Source organism: Cynara cardunculus (assembly GCF_001531365.2).
Source record: "Cynara cardunculus var. scolymus isolate 2C chromosome LG 7, CcrdV1, whole genome shotgun sequence".
In the NCBI taxonomy this organism is placed as follows: Eukaryota; Viridiplantae; Streptophyta; class Magnoliopsida; order Asterales; family Asteraceae; genus Cynara; species Cynara cardunculus.
The window spans coordinates 9953711-9975163 of NC_037534.1; the positions used below are offsets into that span (position 1 = coordinate 9953711).

Consider the following 21453-nt stretch of genomic DNA (forward strand, 5'->3'; position numbering starts at 1 on the left):
TAAATATTTGTTTGCTTTGGAACAATTTAGTTTTTGTTTGGAACAATTGTTTGCTACTTTGGGCGGGATATATAATTGTATTGGACATTTCTTGTTTTTTAGTTTAATGTATGATATTTAGCGACATTTTATCTTTTTAGCTTTTTTTTTTAATATTTACAGGATTTACAAGTTTTAAATACACGTTTTATAGGTTTTAAATATTTACAGGAAAATTATTTTAAAAATAATGATTTTAAAAATTAAATTAAATTTTTGGCATATTACTGACGGCCAAAGTCGCCGGAAATATATAAAGAGTAAAAATAATTATTTTCAAAATAGAATTAAATTCCCGGCAAATCAATTTACCGGCGGATGTTTCTGATATCATCTTTTTTGTGTGTTTGTCACAAGACGAAAGATACATCTGATAATTTTATCCTAACTTATGAAGCAACATACTGAAAAAAAGGAAAGAATTCATTGCACCCATACTCATAAATCATCCTCGTACCGGGCGTGTACTGTTTCTCCTGAACAATCTCGATCAACAAATATGGCGCAATACAATTTCAGATATCGAGGTTGGAACGGGATACGTGCTTTCACGAACATATGATGCATGATCATTGCTTGCAGTGGCAAGGAACGACCAACGGATTTGTAATGTTTTGCAATGGCTCAGACCATGTCTCGTAAATAACTCTCTAAATTCTATTTTTTATAGTCTAACGATACCACGACACTACAACAAAATTGAGTTTATAGGACGCCTAAAGTGTGGATGTGTCCTAATACAGTGTCTTATAGGTCTTAATTTTATAGGATTAAAAAATAAATCATCCTCGCTAAAAGCATTACCGTAAGTTTATAGGACACTTTTTGAACTCGTAACAAGTTTTTTAGAATCGTTTCAAAATAAAGTGTTGTATTAGCTATATTATAGGACACTTCTCATAAGTGTCCTATAAAATCGCTAACACAACATTTTATTTAATAAAATTCTTAAAAAAAAAAACTTATTGTGACACCAAAAAAAAACCCTATAAACTTATTTTAACACTTTTAGATAATATATCACTACAACAAAATCGGGTTTATAGGATGTCCAAAATTATTAAGTGTCATAATAGATTGTTTTATATCACTTAATTTATAGGAGTAGAAAGTGAAAGTGTCTTATCTAAAGGTGTTGTAATTAGGTTATAAGACACCTTTGGGAATCATAACAAGTTATTTAGTACAATTTTAATACAAAGCGTCTCATTGGCAATTTTATATGACACTATTTGAAAAGATATCCTATAAAAAACAAGTGTACTATAACAAGATGAGTTTATAAAAAGTGTCCTATAAAATTGCTAATGCGACGCTTTGTATTAAAAATATCCTAAAAACCTTGTTAAGACGCCTAAAAGCGTGTTACAAACTTATTACAACTCCTTTATATATGACGCTCTAGTTTTTGGTCCTATAAATTAAGTCTATAAAGTGATTTATTAGAATGCTTAGAAATTAGTGGTGTCCTATAAACTCAGTTTTATTATTTGGCCTATAAATTTAAGTCATATAAAATACTCGAATAAAACTAGTTAAACACTTAAAACATCCTAAAAACCGATTTTATTACAGTACCGCTTAAAAACATTTCTGGTTCCACTTTATTGTGAAAGATTCTTTCTTTGTTAGACGAGAAAAAGCAAAGAGGAAAATGAGACATTCAATCATGATTTAGCGGGAACAGTTTGATAGACTTTTTAGACAGTACCGCTTAAAAACATTTCTGGTTCCACATTATTGTGAAAGATTCTTTCTTTGTTATACGAGAAAGAAGAAAGAGGAAAATGAGACATTCAATCACGATTTAGCGGAGGCAATTAGACAAACTTTCTTAAAATGAGAGAGAAATCCACCGGGACAAAAATACTATAGATACGATATATAAAATAGGAGTGAATGCAATGTTGGTACTGAAAGTGCGGAATCGTATTACCGAAGTGGGTGATTTGGATGTTATGTTTCCATCTTCCTATTGGAAAAACCTCACATAGAGATACCTATAAACAGGGGCGGATGCAATGGTAAAAAGGAGGGTGGAAGGGACCCAGTCAAAAACTCAAAAAAAAAGAAAAATTCATAGGTTAAAATTTAGGTTTTACATGATTTACCTTTCACTTCCCCCCGTTACATTTTTTCACGGCCCCCAACCCCAATCTAAACCGTTACTCTAACCAAAAAAATTTGGTGAAATCAATCAACAAAACCAAAAAAGTTATTTGAAATCGACAAAAATACTAAAAAATCCCTCGAAATCAACCAAAAAACTTTAAAATTCCCTCGAAAACGTTGTAATTAGGTTAAAAACACATCGGAAGGTTTTGCGGGTCTTTAGTCTACCTTAAAGGTGACCCCACTGAACAAAAATCTTGGATCCGCCACTGGCTATAAATACCGTTCAAATCAAAAACCGTCTTATATGAAAGCGTTACAATAGGTTTAAAGAACGATTTTAAGACGCTTTTAAAATAAAGTGTCTTATTAGCTATTTTATAAGACATTTCTGAAAAGTGTCATAAACCCATCTTTTTATATGATACTTGTGTTAATAGAACATTTTTTTAAAAATAATATCGTATAAAATAGTTACTATGACACTTTATTTTAAAACATTCTAAAAAAAATTAAAACGCATAAGAGCATCATATAAATCTCTTGTAACACTTTTAAACATGACGTTTTTTTTTTTATTCCTAAAAATTTAACCCTGTAAAATATGTTTTTAAGACGCTTCTATATCTTAGATGTTGTATAAAATCAATTTTATTATAATATATTTAGCAATATTATTTAAACATGTTCTCATATTACTATATATTGTAAGGGGCCGTTTACTAAACATTTATCCGGTAAGTGTTTACTCGGTAATTTTCTTTACTGAATGAACATGACAATGGTCAAAAATCTTACCCGGTAAGAACAATGATAAAGATAAAGAGTCTTACTCAGTAAGTGAGGGTGACGACTCTTATCCGGATAAGCACTTACCGGGTAAATTGTTGCATACGATATCATTTTGATATACTACAATTTTACTAAGTAAAATAAATTACAGTATTAATTTTTAAGGATAAACACTTACTCAGTAAGCATTTAGGTAAACGGCAACTTAAGTTTTTGCATCATTTAAAACAAATAAACAAGAAGAAGTGGAACACCCAATGATAATTGCATAAGTCGTTGTGCATGCTTTATCCATGGTTGGAACATGTGCTTCACATTGTTATTAAAAGGTGCTTTTCAATTCAGTGAATTGTGGCCACACCCAATTCAGGGATCATATAACATCTGTTATGCAACACTATATATCATATTAGGTATAGGTGGCATGTCTTATCATATTATTTTTTCGTTGAATGATAAAAAGAAATTAGGTTTCGTGAACGATGCAACCGTATTAATTTGTTGTGTGGCACCATATGTATTTTGAAACTACAATGAGAACAAGTTTTATTTGGTAGAGTTGGTTTGCAAGGCTTTTATTCCACCTTAGACCCAAGTTCGAATCCTGTTATAGTCATTTTCATAGTAAAACGATGCCATCGTTTGAAAAAAATTCCATATATTTGTTTTTTATAGTCAAACGGTGCCACCGTTTGAAAAAAATTTCCAATATTTTTTTTTCTTATGGTCAAATGGTGTCACCGTTTGAAAAAATTTCTAGGTCCGTCCCTGTCAATGCGTCTTATATAAAAGTATTAGAATAGGTTTATAGACCGTTTTTGGGGGTTTAAACAAAAAAAACTTAGGATGCTTTTAAAATAAGTTTTGTATTGGTTATTTTATGTGACGTGTTTTAAAAAATAATCATATAAAACAGTTAAGCTTTGAAAACTTAATTATAGGTATACAACAATAAAATCAGATTTATAAGACACCTAACGTGTCTAAGCATTCTAACAAAAGGTTTTATATAACCAAAAAATAAATTGTCATATCTAAAAATGTTATAATAGGTTTTTATGACGTTTTTTAGGCGTTTTAATAAACTTTTAGGACGTTTTTGAAATAAAGTATCGTAATATTTATTTTATGGGACATTTTTTAGAATTGTCCTAAACTATCCTTTACATAAGACACTTGTTTTTATATGATACATTCTCAAATAGTATTATGTAAAATAGCTAATACGATATTTTATTTAAAGAATGTCCCAAACAAGCTTGTTTAAACGCTCTGAAAGCGTCCTATAAACCTATTTAACATTTTTATATAGCACGCTTTGTGTTTTGATCCTATAAATTTAATTCTTATAAAGTATTTTTATTAGGACGGTTAGATATTTTAGATTCCTATAATATTTTTTATATGATGACACCATATGATATAGATAAAAACAAATTAAAAAAGCACGGTTTTCATCGACGTGTTTTTCATGTTTTTAATAACGTTCATTATCGCTCTGTGTTTTTTGCTTAATTCCACTGTTTCGAGGGATTTTAAAAGTTCTTTTGCTTGATTTTGAAGAACTTTTTAGTTTTTTTTATTGATTTCGAGGGACTTTTTCAGTTTTTTTCGGTTTTTTTGGTTGATTTCAAGAGTTTGTTTTGGTTTTTTGGTTGATTACGAGGTACGGTTGCACCTTCTTGAACTTTTGAATATCATATGGTGACACATTCTAAAACGATACGGTTGCACCTTCATAAACGTAAAAAATTTACCCTTTCGGCAAAGAGATAATACGGTGGCACGTGCCACCGTATGCCCTTCTACGGGTCGGTCCATGGCTTATCGGAGAAAAAAATGTCGCATACGATGCAACTTTAATTGATAAAATCGTATCTGGTTAGTTAAGTGAAAATAAAGACCCCTTCGTAAAGTTTTTGGAAAATTGGTATTAAACGTGAACAGTTTTTTTTTTACCTTCACCGAAGATGCTACAATCAAATCAAGTATATGAGATGCCAAAAGTGTTTTAAGCGTTCTAAAATACTATTTTATAGGACTTAAGTTTATAGGACCAAACATTTGTATGTCATATCTATAAATGTTGTAATTAGTTTATATGATGTTTTTGGATGTCTTAACAAGCTTTTCAAGACACTTCTGAAACAAAATGTCATATTAGTCACACTTTTAAGAAATATCATACTATAACATCTTTTTATAGAACACTTGTTTTTTTTTTTTTTTTGATAGGGAGGGGGGAGACCCCTCCAGATCAAGTCAAAACACTAAAACGTTATAAAGCAGCAATGAAGCGCTCGGGTAGGAGGAAACCTCAACTACCAGAAAAACCAAGGCATCCCGAGGGGAAAGAAAGAGGGAGACAAAGAAGAAGAAGAAGAAGAAGAAGAAGAAAGAAGAGAAGAGAGGGAAGAGGAGAGAAAGAGGAAAGGGAAAAGAAGAGAAGAGGGAGGAGAAAGAAAGAGATAGAGAGAGAGGGAGAGAGAGGAAGAAGGAGAGAAAGCGAAAGAGAAAGAAGCCAACCACAAGGGAAGGGCCCAGCCACGTCAAGACCGGGGACAACACAAGGGCAAGAAAAGGGGCCTAAAACAGGCACACCCTAGACCGCACCGAGAGAACCAAGAGAGCAAAGGAGCTCACACCACCAAAAACACAGACAGCTAAGGGAGGTTCCAGACAAACCGAGCCCGGACAACATTAGGAGAGGGCTTAAAGGTCAGGCATAGGAGCCTGGACCGAACATCATCAGTAATCGTCTTCACCACCATAATATTCGATCTTCATTTATTCTTGAAGATGCGGTTATTCCTTTCCTGCCACAAGTGGTAGACAGTCCCAGCTATCAGTAATCTACGTATAATAGACCAAACGGTATTTCCTTTGGTGGCTTGCTGGAACATACCAATAATATCAGCTCAGTTGTCCGGGACCCTAGTGAGGTTAAGTTTGGGTTTTAAGACATTCCAAACCTGATTAGGAAACGGGCACTCAAAGAAAAGATGAGAATGCGAATCAGGCCCGTTTTGACAGAAAGCACAAGACAGGTTGGAGTGGCCTTCCCAAAACCGAAGCTTATCATGCGTCTTGAGATGCTGCTTGAGGGCAACCCACAGAATAAAAGCATGTATGGGAATATTTTGAGAAAACCAGACCATATGATGCTAGGGGATATCAAGCTCATTTGGACGGAGGGAGAGCCAGACGTCATGAACGAAGAACGAAGTGAGACGGCCATCCCTGGTTCTCCAAAGGAGTTTATCAGGGGCAGCAGGGGAGAGGACAGGAAGAGGGGAATTACGGATTAAAGGGTTGGGGCTGTCCCTCAGGAGAGGGCAAGTCCAAATACCCTGAAAGATGATATCCTTCACAGGAGCCGAGAGAGAGAGAGAGATTAGAATTGAGAATATTGCGAGAAGAGATATGCCGGTAGAGGGGGCCAGCATGATGCCAGTTATCATACCAGGCGGACGTGGAAGCGCCGTCGCCAATCTGGGAAACAATGAAGTCTCTTATTTTTTTCCCGCATGCCCAGGATCTTCCTCCAGCCCCAACCAACATCACTGCGAATCGGGGCATCCCAAAAGTTACGATCTTTTAGCCTATAGGAGTGGATCCATTTAACCCATAAAGAATCCTTATTGGTAAGGATCCTTCAAGTATGGGAGGCCATGAGGGCAAGATTCCAGCTGACAAGGCTCTTAATACCAAGCCCGCCTTGAGATTCGGGGAAGCATACAGTCTTCAAAGAGACCTTAGCTTTCTCTCTTTTGAGCTCACCGTGGCACCAAAGAAAGCCCCTCATGAGCTGCTCAATCTCCTTAGAGATAGACATCGGAAGAACGAAGATAGAGGCCCAATAGATTTGCATAGAAGACAGGACTGAAAAAATGAGCTGCAGTTTACGGGCAAAGGAAAGGGACTTATTTTTCCAGTCATTGAGTCTGGATTTAACCTTGTAGTGATGAGAGGGACACCAAGATAACGAACCGGCAGGGAACCCTCCGGAAATTGAATAATGGTCTGAATCAGGATTTTAGTGTGCTGGCCGATATTGCAGTAGAAGGCCTCGTTTTTGGCCGGACTCGGAAAAAGACCAGACACACTCGAAAACTAATCAAGGGACTCCTTTATGACACGGGCATAGTCACTATCACCATGGCAGAATATCAGGAGATCATCAGCAAAGCAAAGATGGGTGGTCTTCTGCTCCTCACAATTCCGATTATAAGAAAAGGCACCCGTCTCACTAATTTTTCTTTTGGTCAAGAGGTTAAGAACCTCCATGACCAGGGTGAAGAGATAGGGAGAAAGAGGATCACCCTGTCTTAGGCCACGGCCTCCCTTGAAATAGCCATGGAGGTTTCCATTGACACTAACCGAGTAAGAGGCCGTGGAAACACATGACATAATCCATTTAATCATGGTGAGAGAAAAACCATAGCCGAAAAGGGCAGTGCGAAGAAAATGCCAATCAATGGTATCATAAGCCTTTTGGATATCAACTTTAAAGGCACAGCGGGGAGGGCCCCGTTGCTTATGATAGCCGCGCATGAGCTCCTGGACGAGCAAAATATTATCAGTAATGATACGACCCGGGATAAAAACAGACTGGTTAAGATCAACCAGAGAGGAAAAATTATCTTTTATGCGGTCAGCAATGATGTTGCTAATGATTTTATAAATGACATTGCAGCAAGCAATAGGACGGAAATCGGTGACACGAGACGGGGCACCTGACTTGGGGATAAGGGCCAGAATAGTGCTATTAAGCGACTTTAAAAGCTTACCATTCGTGAAGAACTCACGAACGACGGAGCACACATCCCTGCCAACAATACTCCACGCGGCTTTGAAGAATTTGGAAGTGAAACCGTCAGGCCCCAGAGCTTTATCATCTCCCATCTGAAAGAGGGCCTGCTTGATCTCAGAGTCAGTAACAGGAGCAATCATCATGGCAACTTGATTGGCATTAATCTTTCTAGTGAAGAGGAAGGCAGGATTATGAATAGGAAGGGAGGGATGAGAGGTACCGAGGAAGTTTTCAAAGTGAGAGACAAAGAGACGGGGGACCTCATCATTAGACACCCAGAGACCGTCAACATTTTGAATGGTAACGATACTATTCTTGCTGATACGACTCTTGACCGACTTGTGGAGAAAAGAAGAATTTCGGTCTCCTTCACGGAGCCAATTGATCTTGGCTTTTTGCTTCAGGAACCGCTCCTCATCGAGGCAGGCACTATTGTAGGCAGATAAATACCCACGGTGCTCCTCTCGAAGGGCCCCATTATCAGGATCTCTATCAAGAGCGATCTGGACCCTGTCAAGCTCAAGCCGTAACTTAGCAACTTTGGAATGAAGATTACCCTGATCATTAAGCAACTTACGGAGGGGTCCTTTGAGATTTCTAAGATTTTGAGAGATCTTATACATCTCACGACCAGTAAGATCAGGGCACCAATTGGAAGACACAACATTCAAAAAAGGCTCTTTATACGTAAGAAGATTGGGGAACTTGAAAGGCTTGGGTTTACGAGGAGAACGAGATGGAAGAGTAAGAACCACCGGGCTATGATCCGAAGACCGATAGGGGAGAAAGACAACAGAAACAGAAGGGAAGCGAGCAAGGGAATGAAGATTGACCAAGACACGGTCAATCTTTTTGAGAAGACCTCCCGTACCATTGGGGTTTTTAGTCCAAGTAAAGTACAGACCCTTGAAATTGACATCATCCACCTCAAGGTGTCGGACACACTCGCGGAAAACAACCATACCACGATTAGGGCCCGAGATGCCAGAGGAGTTGTCCTTCAGGTCAAGGGCAACATTGAAATCACCCATGATGAACCAAGGGGTGTCCTTAACGACAAACTTATGACCCTTAAGAGAATCCCATAACTGGCGACGAGCGATATGGTAATTATCCGCATACACCACAGAAAGGAAGAGAATCTTAGAAGAGTCCCGTATCTTGACCTGAAAATGCATCACCTGATCGGTGGCATTTAAAAGCATCATGTCGACATGGACGGGGTTTCATGCGACAATGATACAGGTTCCTCTAAGGCAAAGGGAACCATTAGAGGCCCAGGCCCAAGACCCAAAAACTCTCTCACAGATGGAAGGAAGACGAGACACAGAGGCGCGAGACTCGAGAGCAGCACAGATTTGAAGGTTGGACTCCCGAATAAGATCTCTCAAATCTCTCTGATGAGAAAGATTACAGAGACCATGGGTATTCCACGAGGAAAAGCTCGTCATTGGGAAACGGGGGAGGGGTGGAGTCCATCTGCTCGGGCTCCAGAGAAAACATCGGATCAACCTGGGAAAGAGGGAGATCATGGGCAACGAATCGGGCGGTGTCGCCATTGTCCGACTCAACCTCAATCATCTCAACCTCATCAACCATTTTCACATGTCTTTATTGTAGTGGATCAATAATACTCCTCCATAATTAATATAATAAAATGATTGACTCATATTAGTGATGGCTTGTAACCGTCGAAGGATCGGGACCAACCGAAAACGGAACCCCGGTGGGTTATAATCCGGTTACAATATTTGTCGTTTTTTAGGCCCGAGACCGACCGGAACCGGGACCGGTTATGGACCGGAACTGTTTTTATCATAACCGGCGATCCACACTGTTTTGAAAGACTTATCATGGACCATCATCATCATGATGTATAACGCCATCACTCTATGCACGGATCCTAATGCTTAAGATATCACCATCGCATGGTACTTAGAAATTCGGTGCAACCACATTAACTGATTTCCTTGACTAATATATTGATGACAAAATTAATAAATAGTTCTATAAAATTTTCAATAAATATCTGTACTATCTTATAAAGCAGATTTGATAAAAACAACCTTAAAAATGCATAAGGTACTGCTTTTTTATGCATAAAGTATTAATTACAAGTCATTTATGCATATAGTACGACTCAACAATGTTTCACGTTTTACAACTTATACTTTTAAGTTTTATCTTTTCCATATTTAGTTTTGTTTCCCAATAGACATTGAGAATTTAAACCATCTACCCCTTTCAAATTTTGACCCTTTATGTTCTCAAGATTTTCATCTTACCATCAAAAACTCTCTTACCATTTTAAATATAAACCTCAAATTTTCATAATTCACAACTGAGTTTTCTCAATCACCTCCATTGCCCCAGCTACATTCTTCCTCGCCTCCGTTGTTTCTCGTCGTCTCTCCTCCGGTCACACCGACACTCTTACAACTTTCACACGTTTTTATACTTGTATAAAAGTCTTCCTTTAGCTTTCCATTTTACTACTAGGGTTTGAGCTACCTGCTTATTTTAAAGGTTGGCATTTCGGAGCTCCGGATCTACATTTACAATATTTGTATACATTAACAATCCCATTTGCTTTTAAGGGTTTTTTTGATTCATTATATTCGAGATGGGTTGTGATTCGGGTTGAGTATCTTGCTCCACTGGTCCAGTCATTCGGGTTGTGATTAAGGGTTTAAGAATAAATTATAGAACTTACTAACACCATCATTTTGGATGGATGCATATTTGAATCTAAATTAGATATTAATGTAGTAGGCTTTGTTACATCTTTAAGAAATTTGATATCTCAAAATTGAATAATCTTAATAAGCTTTTTTACATCCCGCTACATTGCGCGGGTAGACAACTAGTATATCCAAGATAGTTTGGATGCATCTTACAACAACAAGATCGAGTTTATATGATACAAATAATGTCTAATGGGTCGTTTACTAAATGCTTATCCAGTGAGTGCTTACCGGGTAATATTTTTTTACTAGATGAACATGGTAAGGGTTTAGAATCTTACCCGGTTAGAGATGTAAAATGATGAAAAATCTTATCCGGTAAGAGTGGTGAAAGGATGGAGAGTCTTACCCAGTAAGTAAGAGTGACAACTCTTACTTGGGTAAGTGCTTATCGGATAAATTGTTGCATACTATATCGGTTGGTGTAGAATGATTAGGTGGTCAGAATGATTAAGAGGCTCTCATGATATAGTACAAAATGAAATATAATTGTTTGTTAATTATGTACAATAAAATTAGGGCTCTTAATGGTTAAGGGAGATCCAGGATACATAATCATTCAGATGATTTTAAAACCATTAAGAGACAAACTTTTTTTTTGCCAAACAAGATTCAGCTCTTAACAATTCAGAGGTTGCCTCTTAATGAAACTATTAAGAAGTAAACAAACAACCCCCACTCGCCCAAACTGTTCAGTAACTCTGACAACTACAAATAGACTGGAGTCATCACAAATGAACCTTCATAATGATAAGGGTTTTGACAACGCTTAAATTCGAACCTGCGGTGGATTATATTTGATTTCATTCAAAAAATTAATGGTTAGGGTTTTCATTTTTTTAGAAGACCAACCGACACAATGCTATGCAAGTCTGTAAAAACATTATATGGGTAAAATAGTCATCATCCATATATAACAGTCATCACTTTTAAGTGGTCCATTTTCAATTCATTTGAAAGACTTCAAAAAAGTTGATGTAACAATATTAAGAAAAAGGAAAAAATAAAAAAGCCCTATAAATTAGGGGTGAACATAGACAGGTACATGTCCTATTTGATAGGAACCGGAACCGACGGTTTTTGAAATATTGGAATCGGAACCGGTTAGAGCGATTCTTGAATTTTTGGAACCGGAACTGGAACTGCCGGGAACCGGTTCCGGGTACTCGCTTCCTAAAATATTAAAATTTTGTTATTTTGAAATGAAACATTGCTAAAACACTAAATAAACAAACAAGAATACAAATTATACAGAATAATAGTTACAAATATTGTTTAACGATTACAAACCATAATAGACTAATAGTAAATGTTGAAAGTTTAACGATTACATACTATAACTGTAAATGTTCAAAGTTTAACGATTACATACTACGAATCCAATTAAATACACAATTTGAGTATGAGTCCATGAGGCGCAGAGGCGGGACCAAAAATGTAATCTAGAATTCTAAGTTTTTGACCTAATTTAAATTTAGTATTAAAAAAAATTAATTATTTTTTTAATTGAAAAATACCGGGTATCCGCCGGTTACGGGTACCCGGTCCCAGAAACGGTCCCGACGGGTACCCAATGGGTAACAGTTCCAAAAAATTGAGAACCGGAACCATTCTCAATCGGTTCCGTATTTTAGGAACCGGAACCACTCATATCGGTTCCGGTTCCGGTTCCGGAACCGGCAGTTCCAAACCAGTTCCGCAAGTGGGTACCCGGTTCCGCTGCTCACCCCTACCATAAATTATCATATTTTGAGTGATCAAATCTTTAAGGGTCTTTGAACAAATAAATTTTTAAACTTACTAAGTATAAAAAATTAACGAACTTTCGTATTTTGAACTATTAAGTCTCTGAACATTATTTTGAACGAATAAATCATGAAACTGATTGAAAGACGTGTGATCTCTCTTCCATGTATGTAAATATCAATATGAATATATAATGAACCAATAAAATGAAAATAATATACCATTTTTATTAGTCATGCATCGTTTATTTTTCATGTTCAAATGATGGTCACAAGTGTTTGTTATGATCATGTGATTGTCATTTGAATCTAAAAAATTATTACCTTGTTTTTATAATTATCATCTGAATATGAAAATAAATAATGGATAATGGTAATTAATCATTTCTTTTTACTGGTTTATTGTACATTGTTACTGATCTATTAATACATTCACAGATAAGTGATATATTCTTTCGTTTTATAAGTGTAAATACATGGTTCAAAAAACGGATAACGTACTTAATCGTTTAAAGTAATGGAAGTTTGTTGGGTTTCTTTGGTTTAAAAATAGTTTAAGGATTTATTTGTTCAATAAAAAATTTAAAGACTTAAGGGTCGTTTACCAAACGTTTACTCGGGTAAGTGAACACCTAGTCATATTACTTTACCGGATGAATATGGTAAGGACCAAGAATCTTACCCGGTAAAAGCGAGACAAGGACCAAAAGTTTTACCCGGTAAGTGATGGCGACGACTCTTACCCCGGTAAGCGCTTACCGGGGATTTTTATTCTTTCTTGGATTTGAACCTGGAAAACTTTTAAAAATTGGTGACGAGGCTTTTTTAGTTTTCTTTTTACTTTGAAACCTACCTACCCTGTTTCACGAAGTTTTTTTTGTTAAAAAGATGTAGGTAATCAATTTATAAGAGTTCAATGGTTTATTTATTCAAAATATATATTCAGGGACTTAATCATTCAAATAAAAAGGTTTAATGGTTTTTCCCTAAAACTCTTATTGTTTTATTGTTGAGTGGGGCTTTGAGGGTATTATTAGGGTCGTTTACCAACATTTGTAAGCGATTACCGGGTAAGATTTATCACTCTCAATTACCTTACCGAGTAAAATTATTGGTAAATATTAGGTCGGTAAGCATTAACCAAGTAAGAGTCTGTCATCTCACCTTCACTTACCATGTAAGATTCTTAGGGACCATTTATCAAATGCTTATTAGGTAAGCACTTATCGAGAAGAGACATCACCATTACTTACCTTATCGTGTAACATTCTCGGCCATAAAAATAGATTGTTGGTAAGAGACTAAGGTGCCGTTTACTAGACGCTTACCCGGATAGCACTTACCAAGTCACTTCACTTTACCGGATGAGTATGACAAAGACTAAAAAACTTACCTAGTAAGAGCGAATGCAAGAATCGAGAGTCTTACCCAGTAAGTGAGGACGAAGACTCTTATCATGATTAGCACTTATCGGGATAAATTGTTGCATACAATGTGTTTTAGTGAATAAAATCTTACTCGGTACGTAAAGTAATAGTGTTGAATTTTGCACGCAAGTGATTACCGGGTAAGTGTTTAGGTAAACGGCCCCTAAGAGTCTTGAACCCGATAAGCGCTTACCATGTAAGAATCTTTTTTCTCAATTACTGGATAAGACTCTCGATCATTGCTATGTTTCTTACCGGGTAAGATTCCTCGTTATTGCCATGCTCTGATGCTCAGTCGGTAAGGTAAGTAATATCGATATACACCCAATAAGTAATTTAATAAACGGGTCCTTGTCCACAAAAATTATAATAAAATTATTAACAAACACCATCAATTTTTACAGATAAACATCAGCAACAATAAATGTTTAGTTACCTAGTGAAAGACGTAAACATGTCAGAAGATTAGATGGGACAGAGACAGGGTTTCACTGATCGCAAGAAATGCGCGTTAGACACAAACAAATCAATGAGCCTACTCGAATCTCTTAAAAAGATAAATTACAATAATGAGATAACCATACACGACAGACTAATATTAGTAGTAATATACAGTGTACAACTTTTACTACGCGATATAGAAATCTAGCATTCGATCTTGGTCATTTAACGGCACGAAAATGAAGTGCCTGCATTCGGCATGCTCAATAACCTACTTAGATGTTCCTAAACTCAACCAAACAACCCTTTGGCTGTTCTTCCAAACATGTTACCAACCTGCACAATATTTTAAAATGGTCTCAACCATCCCCATCCAAGTAATTTGTTGTATTTAACAGATTTCTTCCTTATTTTAAAAAACTAATGAAATGTGTCCTTGTAGTTGCAGTTTTTTTACGAACTGGGTCCCTATATAAATTAACAACATTAGGGACCCAGTTCATTAATGAAAATGCAACCACAAGATCCCAGTTTGTTAATTTTTCAATATAGGATTAAAAACACCAAGCCGTTGTGACGAAAAATGTAATTCACTCTTAAGTTTATGATAGATGTTCATGATCACAGTATTGAATTGGTTAATGTTACTGAATTTTTTGAATTTTTGTATTTGATTTTTCATTGCAAACTAACAGTTGTCGAACTCGGCATCTTTTTCGCGAGATCTTTTTGCATTTCTTGGAAAATAAAGGTCTATTAGAACACATGGTTACCTGCTTGGATGAAAGGCCTATCTTCTCCAAATCATTGAGCTGCATAAGTATAACATATCAGCCATTATGGCAATACCAAATCACATCCCCTTCAAGGATATGCATAGATTATATAAGCTGCATATGTATGTGTATCATGAATGTATGTATGGATATGTATAGATTATATGTGACCATCATCTTGTCAAAAATACCACAATATGACCATCATTTTGCCCAACCAACCATCATTTTATGGTTTCCATTTTCATTACCACCCTCTTATACTCCCAACCAAGCACCCCTCTTAAGTATGCCATCAACCAATGTGTAAAACCCCACCTTGTTAATGTGGTTTAGTATGACCGAAAACGATAACTTGTGAGAAGACACTTACCGATTTCAATGGACTCGTATCTCTAAGCTCAAGTATGTATTCAGCCATCTTTTCTCCAATTCCCTGAAAGAGATTGATAGCATAAAAGTATCAATTGTAGTGAAAACTTATGTTCTTTGATTGCTTCTTATAATAATAGCATACATACCTTCAGCTGCAGCAGCTCCATCCTGGTTTGGGAAATAGAGACATAATACTTCTCTTTAGAACAACATACATTCATAACAATTCTAAGGCACCAAGAGCACGTAACAAGACTGATTACTTACTTGCTCGCTATGTTTAGGAAGTTGATGTATTCTTGGGCAAGAGTTGTCTGCAGAATGATTCCAATGGATGGATAAGTCAGGTACAAGAATAAAAACTGTTAACAGGCTCACGTCTGCTACACTTGGACCAACTCTCCTCAGTATACGTTGGAAAAGAGGCGGACCAATAAATTTTTTCAAGTGGTGCACCATTAGACTATAAGGAAGAAAACTACAGAAGCTTTTCACAAAATCTTCGTAGATTTGCTATAGAAAAAAACACAAAGTTAAATGCCGAAAAATAAGAAATTTGCTAAACATAGGATAGAACCCGTGCCCTTCGAAAGGGGTAACTTACACCAACTCTATCACAACAAACTCGTGTCATTAGTTTAGTTTTAAAAAGTATAAGGGCACACCACAAAACGTTCTAGTGGCCTTCTTCAGGAACGTAATTTTGTTTCCATTATGATAGAACCATGAAGTGATGGCATGGGCCACTGCATGCCCCTGTATAGGTCTGCCCATGTGTTGGAACCTCCATCCTCAGGGCTTCTTTTAGAGTAATCTACATGGGGTTCCACATATTCTCACAAAAACAAACAAAATCACATGGACAAGAGTGCACAGAGATCACAGATTAGTATAATTCATACCTTCAAATTACAACTCATTGCTTTAAATGTATTGAGTGGAGTGTTGGTATTTTCAGTCTTATCATCTGAAACAAACTGTTTGGGAGTCATTGGATCAGAAACAGCCATGCAGATGTCATCCATGTTTTCATTGGATTTGATTGGAGATAGAACGTTCCTCGACTCGTGAGTTCTTTCACTTGTTAGCCACGATCCAAGGGAATCCTCTTTGATCATGGGCATGGTTGCATTTTCAACATTATGTGCCTGTTGGTCTGATGCATAGAAACAGCTGCTAGTTAATATTTTGAACCTTCTGGTTTCCATGAGTCTAGTCTTAAGCATCTTGAAATAATACCTAATGTGCATGAAGTTGATTCTAACAAAATTTTGTCCCCAGAAAGCAGCAACTTTTTGCTTATTTTATTCTTGTAAGCTGTTTCATCTGTCCCCATTAAGCAACTTATGAAACCTTCATTATTTGACCTGCAAAGTAATAGTTGTATTGAGAACTGATGAAAATATTTATAATTTGAATGAACATTTTACACAGATGCCATACCTCCCTTTCGGGTTCACAAAGCTTTTACTGCTAATTGCCTTGGGTTTTCCAGAACTCTGGAATGTATTGAGCTTCTTCATAGAGGTTATAGAACAAGGAGTTCTAGTGAGCGGTGGAGAACGAAATCTTTCCTGTAGCTGAGTGCTCTTTGTCTTGCCTTTAGATTCAAGCCATGCCCGAAGCTTTTCCTCCATGTCAACTTGAATATTTGAGGTATTATGCTTCTGAGCTGAGTGCACAGAATTGGATATGCGCCGGGACCTAGCTGCCAAACTAACTGTATGAACAGATTGTTCATACTCCCCAGGATTCTGGTAACATAAGAAACAGTTCAAATGAAAGTTGAGGCCCCCAAAAACACAAATTATAAAAACCAAACGAGCACGGTATATTCCACCAGTAGGTGGGTTCTGGGAAGGGTGGGATATACACACTGAGTAAAGCGGTTGTTTCTGTGAACACCCATGCTAGTGAAAGTAAGCAAAAGAAAGACAAATTAATAAGAAACGAAAAAGGTTGTCCTACCAGACAAGCGACCATTAAAGCATGACTTGTTCCCCCTAGTGAATCCTGCAAAATCCGTGTCAACTTGCTATCTCGGTAGGGAATTCGGCTATTGTTGTTGTTGAGTGCATAAATTACATTTGACAATGCAAACAGGGATTGATTGATCTTTGTACTCTCTAGAAGTCGAACACCTTCATTACCCGTCTTCCTATTATCTTCATTGCCTGATGGGAACATACATGCAGTTCAGCAAATGCATTTTTACAGCATACAATCAGAAACAAGTTTAAGGAAAACCTGCTAAATCAATAAGGTTTAGTTTCCCAATCATGGTATTCCCAGGACCATTTTCACAAGGTCTTGAAACCGAAATGACTAGTACCCCATGGCTTCTACTAGAGACGTCATTAAGACTTGTGTGTGCAACTTTTCGCCTCTGCATTCCAAAGAAAAAGGCCTCCTGAAAATCAAGCATCGAATGGATTGGGATTTTGGCAAGTCTTTTGAGATGAGGATGTCCATCTTTATCATCAAAAATGGCAATTTCCTTTGTTTTGACTTCCAAAAGATCATAACACCTCTCCATGTATATTTCGTAGTATGAAATTTCTACAGTTCTCCCCATGTTCTCGCACATAGAGAGTATGGTTGATGCTGCCATTGGCATTAGACCGGGCAGCTCATCAGTTCCCTGCATTTAATCAACCACTTTTTATTATTTTCTATCTATTTGTATCCCTGCTTATATTCAACAAGTAAGAGCTGAAATACAGAATGAACATCCTCTTAAGAAAATTCAAACAACAGAATATCAGTGTTTAGTCCTAAGTATTTGAGATAACATTTTTCTTTCTTTGGTACCACATCTTTGTAGTTTGAACATAAACCAGCTTAGCACCGAATCAAAATTAGGGGCCGTTTACTTAAACACTTACTTGGTAAGCGCTTACCAGTAAAATTCAACAATATCACTTACTTACTTGGTAAGATTTTAGTCCACCAAAATGGCATTGTATGCAACAATTTAGCCATTAAACACTAACCATGGTAAGAGCCGTCGTCCTTACTTACCGGGTAAGACTCTCGGTCCTGCTTTTCACTCTTACCAGGTAAGATTTTTGGTATTTGTCATATTCATCCAGTAAGGTAATATGTTTTGGTAAGCGCTTAGCCGGGTAAGCGTTTGATAAACGGCCCCTTAGTCAATGAAATAAGAACAAACCTGCATTGTAAAAGTCTTCCCACTACCAGTAGCACCGTAAGCAAACACAGTGGCATTGGAACCATTTAGTAATGCAGGAATCAGAGGCATCACTTCTCTTTCAAAGATTTGCCTCACATTGTTATCTTCTTGGCCATAAAATGAATCTAGCTTGTAACTCGCATTACGACTGCAAAAACAAAACAAAAAAACTGTTTTGACACTTTGGATCTAGCTAAAGGTACCAACATAATAAGCAAAAGAACAGAAAGACATTAATCTCAATGGGGTTTACTTATTGCAGTCACAAACTCAATGGAGACCTGGATATTCAAATGCGAGTTTGGCTTGTTCTTATCAAAAACCCATCATATGACCTTTTTTGTTTACTGAAACTACCCTTTATAAAAAGTTTCAAAAATTACTTTGGTTCAACCCCATAGCACAGAATGTATAAAGGAGATGTACATAAATTAAGATTGAGACTGTATGTGCAACAAATGGTAACACAAGAGAAGGCAAAATTAATGGGAATATATACATACGAAGAGTATGGATCTTTGAGGTGAACAGTAACTTCTGAGGCAGATTCTAGTGGTGAATCAAGGATGGATACACAAGGGATTGGTTTGTCGATAGCAATATCACCGGAACCAGAACCCTCATGAGGCAGGAATGGACGAACTCGCACAATTACCCGAACCATTGAGACCGAATCATTAGGCAAATGCTTTGTAGGAGTGCACAGATCTGAATTCTCAGTTTGAGATGATGCTGTAATCGAAGAATTTAGTTGGGGAGTTGCCATTGGAGGAACAACAGAAGCATTCGACGCACACAGAGACTAAATTGGCGAAGAAATTGCAACAAATGGATCGAAAACAGTTGAATTAAGGAAAAGTTGATCGTGATATTGTTCGTTAGTCTAGGTTTAGCAAGCAAAGCGAATTGGTGGTATAAAGAGGATTTGACCGTTAAGAAAAGTTTGTCTTTGGGTTTGAAATTTGAATTGGCAGTACCTGGTGTGTGGGTCATGCGGACTACGTTGACGATCGAGACTTCACGTCATACAATATATTTTCTTATTTCAAATTCACTTGTACAACAAATACAATGTAATTAATTAAAATATTTATGAAAATAATGAAAGTTTATTTATTATGATTTAAATATTTATGAAAAATGAATAGAGTTCATTAATTATGATTAACATTTTATATTAGAAAACAATAAAACTTTTATAAAATCACATATTCATTAAATTAAATGGACAGTTGAAATTGAGTTGTATTAATTATATAAATGTAAAAGGTTGCATAATAACTCACCACTATAAAGTAATTATACCTTGTAAATGTAATATATGTTTAATCATATATTAAATATATAATACGTGTTTAATCATATATAATTAAGCTTGTGTATCAGACATGTATTCTCATATGATATTGAATTTCTTTTTTTTGTTTTCTTGTGGAATGTTTAACTTCTCGTTTGAACCTAATCTGATCAACCCAAAATAACCAAAATTGATTTTATCTGCTACCTAATTCAGTTAGTAAAATATTTAAACTGTATGTATTGAGTTGGAATTAGGTTAATGGTTATTTGAACCTAACTCAACCTGATGAATCTAATATATTTTTATTTTTTGAATTTAATATGATTATTAAATCACTTACTAATGTATATATTAGACAATTATACCATTACAAATTATCATATATATAGGGGTTCAATCAAATGAGTATCACAAAAAAGTTGAGAACTGTGAGGACCAATCTAAACCTTAATTTAGTTTTGATCGTATGATTTTAATTGAAAGTTGTTTTTAATTAAAAAAATGGCATAATCGTCATTTTGATAACAAGATTCACCAGATGAAACACACAGATTCATCATATGAACCACAAATATTCACCATATGAAATACAAATATTCACCATATGAAATACATAGATTCATCATATGAAACACGCAGACACACAAATTCATCACATAAAGTCAAACACAATTTACTAGAAACAGAATAATCGATAACCGATTTGTTCTTTGTAGAGGTCACTAGATGTTGATGTGTCTTCGATTTTGCGAATTCGTGGTGAGGGAAATCGATCATCAAAGGGTTTCCTAGCGGTGAGAATCGTACGATTAAGGAACAGAGGAAGTTGCAATGGCGAAGCTCTGGCCAGTTCGCTCCAAGATTTAACAAATCCCATCTAGATACAACCAAAAAACTTAAGAAGAGACTATGGATTAGATGATTGAATTCGAGAAAGGGTCGTTAAAGAAAATGGAGAATTCGAGAAGTTAGGATTTTAAAGTGGACTATAACATGCTTTTCAATCCATCATAAGGTGGACCAACGGCGGCCATCAAACGTACTCGTTCCAGAATTCTCTTTCGTCTACAATATGTATCATATGAAATCGAATGACTGAAGAACCGATCGATCAGATGAACATAATAATGAGAAATTAGGTATTTTCGACGTGGAATTTTGCATAAGAATTCGCCATTTAAATCGAAAGTAATCAAGTTTTTTTACATCGATTTAGAGGTGGTATGAATATGAGATGATAAAGGACGGTTGAAGTTGAAACAGAAACACATATTGACTGAGTGTCACTTTCAATTTCCATTTATTCAATAATCACTTTCAGATTTCAAAAAAAATCACAAAAAACAATTGTGTTTCATGTCCATTGATTAAAACTAATAAATGACTTAGATTGATTTTCATGTTCACAACCTTTTTATGATTCTCATTTGATTATATATATATATATATATATATATATAGGGGTTGGTTATTATACAACCCTTGACATTTGTGCAACCAATACAACTGATGTGCTAGGATCGTAAGTGTGCACACAGTGGGCATAAAATCCCCAAAGTGGTGGTGCAAGTGCACGCCGACACTAAGATCGCTTCAAGTAATAAAGTGGTATAGTACCAAGATCGTTTCCACAGGGACCGGACTTACTGAGAATCAGAGACTTTCATGAACTTCTTGAACAATGTTTCGGGTTGAG

At 36.2% G+C, this 21453-nt stretch overlaps 1 protein-coding gene across 1 annotated transcript; it reads right to left on the bottom strand.

Moving 5' to 3' along the window:
* Window positions 1-14293: 14293 nt before the first annotated feature.
* Window positions 14294-19233, bottom strand: LOC112515919 (kinesin-like protein KIN-10B). The gene is made up of 12 exons (XM_025122891.1): window positions 18961-19233; window positions 18437-18605; window positions 17512-17905; window positions 17233-17438; window positions 16708-17018; window positions 16504-16631; window positions 16167-16420; window positions 15532-15578; window positions 15411-15432; window positions 15263-15325; window positions 14887-14925; window positions 14294-14449 (listed from the first exon to the last, which is right to left on the bottom strand). Exons 1-12 carry the CDS (start codon window positions 19221-19223, stop codon window positions 14405-14407), a joined length of 1941 nt encoding a protein of 646 aa, XP_024978659.1. The 5' UTR covers window positions 19224-19233; the 3' UTR covers window positions 14294-14404.
* Window positions 19234-21453: the final 2220 nt, after the last annotated feature.